The sequence below is a fragment of the Sceloporus undulatus genome, chromosome 4, assembly GCF_019175285.1.
Source record: "Sceloporus undulatus isolate JIND9_A2432 ecotype Alabama chromosome 4, SceUnd_v1.1, whole genome shotgun sequence".
NCBI lineage: Eukaryota > Metazoa > Chordata > Lepidosauria > Squamata > Phrynosomatidae > Sceloporus > Sceloporus undulatus.
This window is the reverse complement of record NC_056525.1, coordinates 136037407-136046304: the sequence shown is the minus strand read 5'-3', so window position 1 is coordinate 136046304 and position 8898 is coordinate 136037407. Positions and strand designations below refer to the sequence as shown.

The window sequence follows — 8898 nt, the reverse complement described above, 5'->3', positions numbered from 1 at the left end:
TGCGTTGTCCAAACAGGACAGTGTGAGGCCAGGGGAAGATGGACTTTTTGGCTTGTGCAGACAGCCTCTGAGTAACCTTAGGTGAGTCACACACTCTCAGCCCCAGAAAACCCCATAATGGGTTCCACCCTAAGTCAGAAACAACTTGAAAGCACACAACAACAAAGTACAAAAATAAAAGTAAAAACATCTGAATCTCCTGAATGACTATTAGCTTCTGCTTGTATAGTTCTGAACAATGTTGAAGATTACCATACTCTGCAAGGAGATGAAGTAAGACTTTGCTTCTGAATATTAGTTTTATAGCAGCCCAAAGATATAATCAAATTGACTCTATGTTAGTATTCTTTCCAGATTAGAATATCTATCCATGTAATCTTTTCTTTTACTCATTAAAGACGATGACAATTAATTATTAGAAGACTAGGCAAAATACCCATTGTTGTGTGGGTTGTTAGTAATTATTTGACTTACACTCTGAATGAAAACAAAAGTTTAATTGTTAGTGGTTGCTTTCAAGCCAACTTTGACTTATGGGGACCCTATGAATGAGAGATCGCTGAGACTCCCTTTTCTCAGTAGCCCTATTCTAGTCTTGCAGACTCAGAGTAATGGCTTCCTTGGTTGAATCTACCCATCTGGAATGAGTTCTTCCCCCTTTTCTGCTGCCTTCTACCTTACCAAGCATCATAGTATACTCGTCCCTCCCTATTTGCAGTCTTGGGATCTGCGGCTTTGGTCCTTCATGGATGGCAAGCGGGGAGGGACAAAACGGTGCGCACCCAGGGTTTATGTGCAGGAGCATGCATGGGAGCACACCCCCATTATAACGAATGGGCATTGAATATCTGCAATATTTCTGATTCTCAGGGTTCTGGAACAGATCCTTACGAATCAGAGGGAAAAGAAGTTATTTCTTACAGCTTCAGTTTTGTCATTTTGGTTTCTAGGGAGAGTTCAGGATTGATTTGCTCTAGGACTCATTTATTTGTCTTTTTGACAGTCCATGGTATCCACAGAACTGTTCTGCATTACCACATTTCAAATGAGTTGATTTTCTTCCTGTCAGTTTTCTTCGCCTTCCACCTCTTCACATCCAGACATATTGATGGGAAATACAATGGCATGTACAATCCTAGTTTTAGTATTTCATGAAATATTGTTGTACTTCAAGATCTTGCATGCCATAAAATTTGTCGCACACTAAGTTTCATGAAAAACAAAACAAACCCAGCAATTTTCTTCAAAAAGCTAAAGTTTACTGATTGGTCCCAAACATGCAAAAGACATTCAGTTGAAGTCTAAATATCAAAAGTCTAATTTAATTGTTGTTGTATGCCTTCAAGTTGTATCTAGCTTATGCAACCCTAAGGCAAACTTGCCACAGAGTTCAGAGGGAGGTTTGGCTTTACCTCCTGAAGCTAGGAGAGTGTGACTTCACTAATGTCACCAAGTGCATTTCCATGGTTGAACAGAAATCTGAACTGAGTCCAACACTCAAACCACTACATCACACTTGCTTTCATACCAGTGTAGGAGGGGTGGGAGACAGTATTTTTGAGAGCAGGCATTCATCAATTGCTGGAGATAATAGCCTCACTGTTGTTATACAGAGAACTGTGCAAATACATAAAGAGCTCAAGCTGGAACAAGGCTCCTGTTACTATGACCACTTCCAGGAGAATAGAGGGGTCCTGAAAACTGAGGAGTTGGCTGTTCTTTCCTTATCTCCCAAGCACCCCTTTCTTATCCTCTTCCCCACAATAGTCTTGTGGCAAAGCTATCTGGAGTCCTATGACCCATCCTTTTCAAGATGGCTCAGTGAGGCAAGCCTCTTATTATTATACCTAATGGTAGTTATTTTGTACCTTCAATGTTACTTGTTTTATTTGGTTGTTATTGTTGGAGTTATGATGACCCCAAGGCATACTTGCCACAGGGATTTCTTGGCAAGATTTGTTCAGAGGGAGTGGTTGGCTTTGCCTTACTCTGTGGCTGAGAGAGTGCGACTTGCCCAAGGTGAGCAGTTTCCATGCCTGAGCAAGGATTTGAATTCTCATCTCCAGAAACACAGTTCCAATGCTCAAATCACTACGCCAGTTCTCTTTATTTGATTAAAGACTAGTGAATTCCATTTTCCATTCTTAAATAGCATATGTGCAAATTTACAGCTCTTTATAAATAAAATATAATAATAATAATAATGACTAAACTGTGTTGTATATGCAACTAGTTGGCATTAATATTTTGGGAAAGAATCTAGAGAGTAAAAATATATGAAGTTCCTCTTCTCATTTAACTGCGGTAACAATCAGAGGCATAACTGGGTTTAGATATTAGAAATTCAATTAGAATTGCTGGACAGCCTTTCTTTGGCTTTTGCTTTCTAAAACAAAGATACTAAAATGCATGTGTGCATGCAAAATGGAATATGCTGTGTTTCTTTCCAATGTATAGGACTCTGTACCAAAGCTGAAAGATCTTGCTTTTTTGAAGGATCAGTTGGAAAGCTTGAAACAAAGAGTCGAAACTGAAGTGCAGGCTGGAGTCGGACAGGTAAAACTGGAACTGCTTAGTTCTTATCTGTTTATCGGTATTTCCCAAAAGGCAATAATAATGTTTGAGTTGTCCATCCCAATATTAGAGTAAAACAGTATTTCCAGAAAGTTGTATTTTATGTATCATTCCCCATTTCAAAATACAAGAAATGTATATATTTTCCCCCTTGTTGACAAGATTATACCACCCTTGCATTGGTCATAACCATTTATAGCAAATGGTGAACAATGGGATCATATTTTAGGTCATTTTCAGATGGGGCAAATTGGGGTTAATTGGAAGGTCAATGTAGCGTGATCCCGGATGCAATCATGCAGATTCACGTTATTACGCGAGAGGTTATCAGACGTAATCGAAGTCAATGCTAGGTCAATTTGAACCCAATCCAGGGTCAACCGAGAGATGTATAAATTCGGGAAAATTTTTACCGATTGTACACCGCTTTGATCTATAGGAAAAGCAGTCTATAAATAAACAATTTATTATTATATTATTAAATACAGAATTTACAAATCCTGTTCCATTCCAATGTTGCATTCAATTTGAGTTTGGGAGGTATGGAACGCATGTCTCGGTCGCCCTTGGATTGCCTTCAAATCAGACTACAATTCCCAAGCTCCTTTGCTGGCTGCAATTTTTTCCTCCGTCCAGGTATGTGGGGCTTTTCTCTCCTTTCGGAGTACTTCTGGAGCTGTTTTGGAGATGAAGCAGCTCTCTCCACAGAGACACACGCACACTGATGCCCTCCTCCTCTCAGCCCTTTCCAGTTCTTTCCCTTTGCAAACTCTTCCTCTCCAAGGGAAAGGAAGGGATTGGCTCTCTCTTTCTCTCTCACAACCCTGTCGCAGGGTTTTCAGGTTTATTCAGATGTGGTTTGCCATTGCCATTTTTTGAGGAAGCTGAGAGAGTGTGACTTGTACAAGATCACCCAGTGGGATTCGATCCCTGCCTTTTAAAGTCATAGTCCAATGTTCAAACCAAGTACAAGGTTGCTTTGGACTGATTTTGAATTGGTGAATTGCCTAAATAACGTGAAATAAAGGGTAATGAATGAACAAATAATGTGAAACAAGGCAAAACCATGGGAACCGGAGGCAAGCCCCACAGGAAGTATAAAAAGGTCACGATCCGATTCTGCCCTCACTGTGCATGTAGAGGGATGCTAATTCAAATTCTAGACTATGAAGGGTACGTACGTACTCATATGATAGTTTCTTTTGCATTCACACTACTTTGGCTTTGGAATGTGCGTTGTGTTCTTCTGTGCATTTGATAACCATCAGCGTAATAGTGTTCATTTTCGAATTGGCCCTACTTTCTTTTCTTTCGAAATTGAGAGACATTCCTCCAGTGTGATAACGTCCTTAGTTTGGATTTTTGTTGTATTTAGATGTCAGTTTCATCTGCCTGTTATTTGCTTTTTCTGCAGGAAGGTTCTTTACTGGCATCTCCATTTCTCAAAGGGTTTCTTGCTGGGTATGTCGTAGCCAAGCTCAGATCTTCAGCAGTTCTGGGATTTTTGGTGGGGACATGTACTGGTGTGTATGCTGCTCAGAACTATGCAGTTCCTAATGTGGAAAAGACTATCAAAGACTACTTCAACTCCCTCAGGAAAGGACCAGACTAAAAGTGAACACCCCACGCAGTGATACACTCCAGAGGATCCTGCTTCTCAGCTTAGAATTTATCAACTATTTCAACTCTATGTAGGTCATAAATGTTTGGCTCCCCTTTCAGAATTCATATTCACTAGGAAAGTGGATATACTGGATGATTATGACTTGTCAGCCGGTCTGATTGTAACTAATTTCAATTCATTATGTCATGAAAGCCATGGTTCCTTTTTCAGTCCTCCTGGGACTTGGATAGCCTTCAGCTTGAACAACTACATTTCTTTTCTCTGGTGTATTTATCATTCTGATGGTATTAAGGGCAACTGTTAGGTCACTATGCTTTTCAGCTTCAGACTTTGGAACTTTGAGTTATCTTTTTCCCCTCAATCATGCTTGTATACTAAACTGACATGTGTTTCTCACCATCAGTTACTCTTTTACTGATCTTACTCATTAAACATGTCATGAACTTTCCTTGATGAAGATGACATTAAAAGGCCAAGACTTGGCATTTCAGCTCTCCTAAAAAAAAGTTATAGAGTTGTTCTCCACTTGTCTCCCCAAATCACAGAAATGTTATTGCACAAAGGTTATCATGCTGTTGGTAGCCTGATAAGCCCTACTGCTGCTCTGGTACCTGAGAAGGTCCTGTGGGGGCTGATGCTGATCCTGTCTGTTGTTATCTATGGCTCCCATGCCCCACTCTTGACTCTCAGCAAAGAGAATGGCCAGATCCCATTCAGTGCCTCCTCTGTGGTGGTTTTGATTGAGTTAACAAAGTTAGTTTTCTCCTTAGTTTTCCTGCTAATCTGGGACTGGAGACAACTAAGGATCTCAGTGTCATGGTATCACGCTGCTCCTTTTGCTCTCTCAGCTTTGCTGTATGCAGCTAACAACAACTTAGTGGTTCATCTGCAGCTGTTCATGGATCCTAGTACATTTCAGGTGCTAAGCAACTTAAAAATTGGAAGTACTGCCCTTCTTTTCAGTCTCTTCTTGCACCAAAGACTGACTCTGCGCAAGTGGCTAGCCCTCTCCCTACTGACAGCTGCTGGAGCATTTTATACATATGGAGGCCTACAGGACCCAGAGCACTTGCGTGCCTCTGACATGCAGCTGCACATTACTCCCATTGGCTTGGTGCTGATCTTGCTGTATTGCCTGATTTCAGGCCTATCTGCTGTCTATACTGAAGTCGTATTGAAGACCCAGGACCTGCCTCTTAACCTTCAAAATTTGTTTCTTTACCTTTTTGGTGTTATGCTGAATATGATTATCCATCTGGCAAGCAGCTCAGCAGCTGGGTTTCTGGAGGGCTTTTCATTTTGGATATTGTTAGTTATTATAAGCCAAGCCTTGAATGGTTTGATAATGTCTGTGGTCATGAAACACAGTACTAATATCACTAGACTTTTTGTGATCTCCTGCTCCATTATGGTTAATGCTCTGCTCTCTGTCATCCTCTTTAACGTCCACCTAACCACCTTTTTTTTCCTTTCTGTACTGATGATTGGCTTGGCAGTTTACTTGTATTACGGGGTCAAATAGCTTTCATGTTTGTGTCTTCTGGAAGTAACCCTCTGCCCAACATGTGTTATCATGAAAAGAGAATAATGGCTGAAAGTATTTCAGATCTTTCTTAAATCTCATCACATTTACTTTGGAATGGCCTATGCTTTCCTTCAGCCCCTGCTTTCCATCTCGTATCTAATTTTGACTGTGCAGCAACAGAACCTTGGTCATAATTTTAAAAGGAGTTATGGTCCAGAAACACCTGGAAATGCAGTATTCCTCTAAAACAAGTTTTGTTTTGTTTTTTAACCAAGGAAAACCTTGTAGATACTGGAACCAAGTTTTAAGGGAAGATGTCACCTACAATAGGATCTGATAGGATGAAATTGCCTTATCAACCCACTAAAGCAGCCCACCTCTGCCTAGGGGATTTTATCTGGCTTTTCTCTCAGCTCAAAGAAAGCATGTTTTCATTGGTTGGACTGTAGCTTAAACCGAAATAAATTTCATAGTAATCTTATTGCTAGCTGCCTAACAGGGCATGGAAGCAGATTGCTATATAAGAGTTCATTTTCGTGTCTTGCTTGGGGAGGATGGGCTATGGGAGAAAAAGAGTCACCTTCTGCACTTCTGGTACAATCTGTATGTAGTTTGTTTTGGCTCATAAGATGAAGGCAGCATTTTTGTTTTTGCTCTTGAATCTTTAATATTAAATATTTAATATGTTCTAATAATAACAGAATGGCAGACTCCTGTACAATAACTATCCACTTCTTTAAACCTTGTTGTCTACCTAATGAAGAATCTTCGAAGGGGAGGAATCATGGTGCTTTCTTGATGGACTGCAGTAGAATAATTTCCCAGGCTTCCACCTATGTATATCTGTGTATCTGCAGCTTTTTAAAAACAAAGTACAATATTGATTCAGAAAGAGGGCTGTCTGAACAAGGTTACCTGCTATCCATTCTCTGTAGGGGAAATGTTTGGCTTCTGTCATTCTCTTTCTTGCAGAATTTCAGTCTAGTGATCTGATAATTGTCAAAGTTGATAAAGTGCCTTTTGCAGATTGTATTCTTGCTTTTCTGTAATGCCTGTTCCTGAAAGAGGCCACTACTCCCAGACAGATTATGACAGATGTGTTTTTTTAAAACCCACCAAGTGAATTGTACCCTGCTGTTGCCTAATGCTTTGCTTTTATTCCTGTCTGAAAAAAATTGTCTCAGTTTTCCCTTCTGTCTTGCATCTGAATTTGGAGCCTTTCCTGAATAAGTAGTGCAGCATATCCTGTGTGTCATTTTTTTTCCAGTGGGACTCTGGAAATTTGTTTTCATCTTCTGATTATTGAAGATACTATACTGTGTAATGCTATGTCATTGGTCAAACAACCCTGTCCCATTTCAAGCTATGCTGTTCCATCAGATTCTGACATAGGTAGCATTTCTGCTGTCACCCAGCCAAGATTTCCCATTTGCCATTGCACTTTCCCTAGAGCCAATACAAGTTTACCTCAGTTAATAAAGTAGATGTGTCTCTGAGCATTACTTCTTTAATGAAAAATATGGTAGAAAAGGTAATCAAGGTACTGTTATCACAGGCTTTCTAGTTTTTAATGGCACATCATTTGAGCAATGTGCTAAATTGCTGAAACATAAGTTGATGTAGCACACCTCTTCAGCAAAATAAGAGGCACCGTCAAAGTGGAAATCCAAGAGATCAAAATTTTCAGGATGGATGAGTAAATTGAATGAGGATTTTATATTGTATTTTGGCAGGAGTGCATCTGGCCCAAGGAAACTTTTTTTCAAAACTAACAGTATGCACATGTAAAATCAAACATCCAAGACAGGTGAGCCTTGCATAAGTAAACAAACGTTCTCTGCCATCTAGAGACCATTTGAAGGCTCTTCCCAAATTAGTCCAGGAATGACTCACCAGCCTCCACTTTTCTTAAGATTTCCATTTTTGTGGCCCTATATATCTCTGCTTTTTAAAATATGTTGATTGTAGCTCATGAGGCAGGCTCATCTATTTCTCAGTTTTGTTCATGCGTGCTCAGTAAGGGGTTCTAGAGACAGCCTGTTTTAGGTTGGCACACATGTAAGCAGCAGAATCTGGTAGAGAAGAATCCCACTGTTTTCTAGCTCAAGCTTTGTCTGTTGCGTTTACTGTAGGCACACAACCGGAACCCAACACTGAAAGCCTGCGTTTCTCTAGCCTTATTTCATTCTCCTCCCAGTGCCAGTGCTGGTTTTCCCGCTAGACTGAGAAGAAAAAAGATCAAGGGCTCATCAAGCATAAAAAATATTTGCAAAAAGGATCTTCGCTGTCAGAGGCTTTGTTAACTGAGGTATGCCTGTACTGTCACCCTGTGTCAGCTGCTACAACACAAGTGATTAGAAATGTTCTCTTTGCTCCTTGCTGTCACTTGCCTTGTTTTATCTTGCCTGCAGCATTCTCAATTACTGATAAATTTAATAAAACAGAATAATCACTCAGCTTCTTATACTCCAATGCTGGGAACAACAGGAGAGAGGAAAGCTGACAGCAGCGCTAGATTAGAACTGTGATATACAGGATTCCTGGTTGCAGTTCTACTCTTGGGTGTATTTGTGGGGAGGTACTGTCCTATCTGTCGTGATAACACTTTGAGTAAGTCGGTGATGAAATTGTATACACTCAGGTTCAGCTAGTATCAGTGCTATGCATCAAGTAATATCTAAACTGGAATAATATTAAAATATTTCCAAGGTTTTTACTTTTTGTGTTATCTCTGTTCATTTCTTGCAAAGGAAACTTAAAAATGTTATTTGATAATATTTGATGAAATGTATTCAAAGCATTTATATTGAGACTGAGAAACTATGAAGAGATAGTCACACAGTTCCAGAGTTGACATTGTTAATGTAACCCAAAAGAAACGTACCATCCTTTTTTTAGTTAATGTTGGTGAGCATACTTCTGCTTTCTTGTTAAAATTGATCAGTAAATACTGGATGAATTTAATTTTACCTGTCCTGAGCCTTGACAACTGAAGCTATCCATGTTAATGACACATAGCAGTCATTAGACATGGAAATATATTAACCTTTACCTTAGCTGGACAAATTTATTGTGAATAAGTCCTGTTGGACACATTTGTGAATGTATTGGCAGTGATTCTGTCTTATCTAGGTTAATTTGTTATGTCACATTCAGTCTATTAATGTCAGTTTTG

General features: G+C 39.7%; 2 protein-coding genes across 2 annotated transcripts in view; both read left to right on the top strand.

Annotated features, from left to right (window-relative positions):
- Nucleotides 1-4186, top strand: part of SLC35A4 (solute carrier family 35 member A4) — a 5363-nt gene extending 1177 nt beyond the window's left edge. Inside the window, exons 2-3 of the mRNA XM_042466259.1 lie at nt 2458-2556; nt 3989-4186. Of these exons, the coding sequence (XP_042322193.1) occupies nt 2458-2556; nt 3989-4186 (297 nt within the window). The remainder of the gene's footprint in view (nt 1-2457; nt 2557-3988) is intronic.
- Nucleotides 4187-4737: 551 nt separating this feature from the next.
- On the top strand, nt 4738-8439 carry LOC121930083 (probable UDP-sugar transporter protein SLC35A4). Its single transcript, XM_042466258.1, has one exon. The coding sequence runs from the start codon at nt 4746-4748 to the stop codon at nt 5718-5720; it is 975 nt and encodes a 324-aa protein (XP_042322192.1). The 5' UTR covers nt 4738-4745; the 3' UTR covers nt 5721-8439.
- Nucleotides 8440-8898: the final 459 nt, after the last annotated feature.

Bases quoted from the DNA above. Each gene is read 5' to 3' on its own strand.
- LOC121930083 (XM_042466258.1), top strand. From the start codon at position 4,746: ATGTTATTGCACAAAGGTTATCATGCTGTTGGTAGCCTGATAAGCCCT.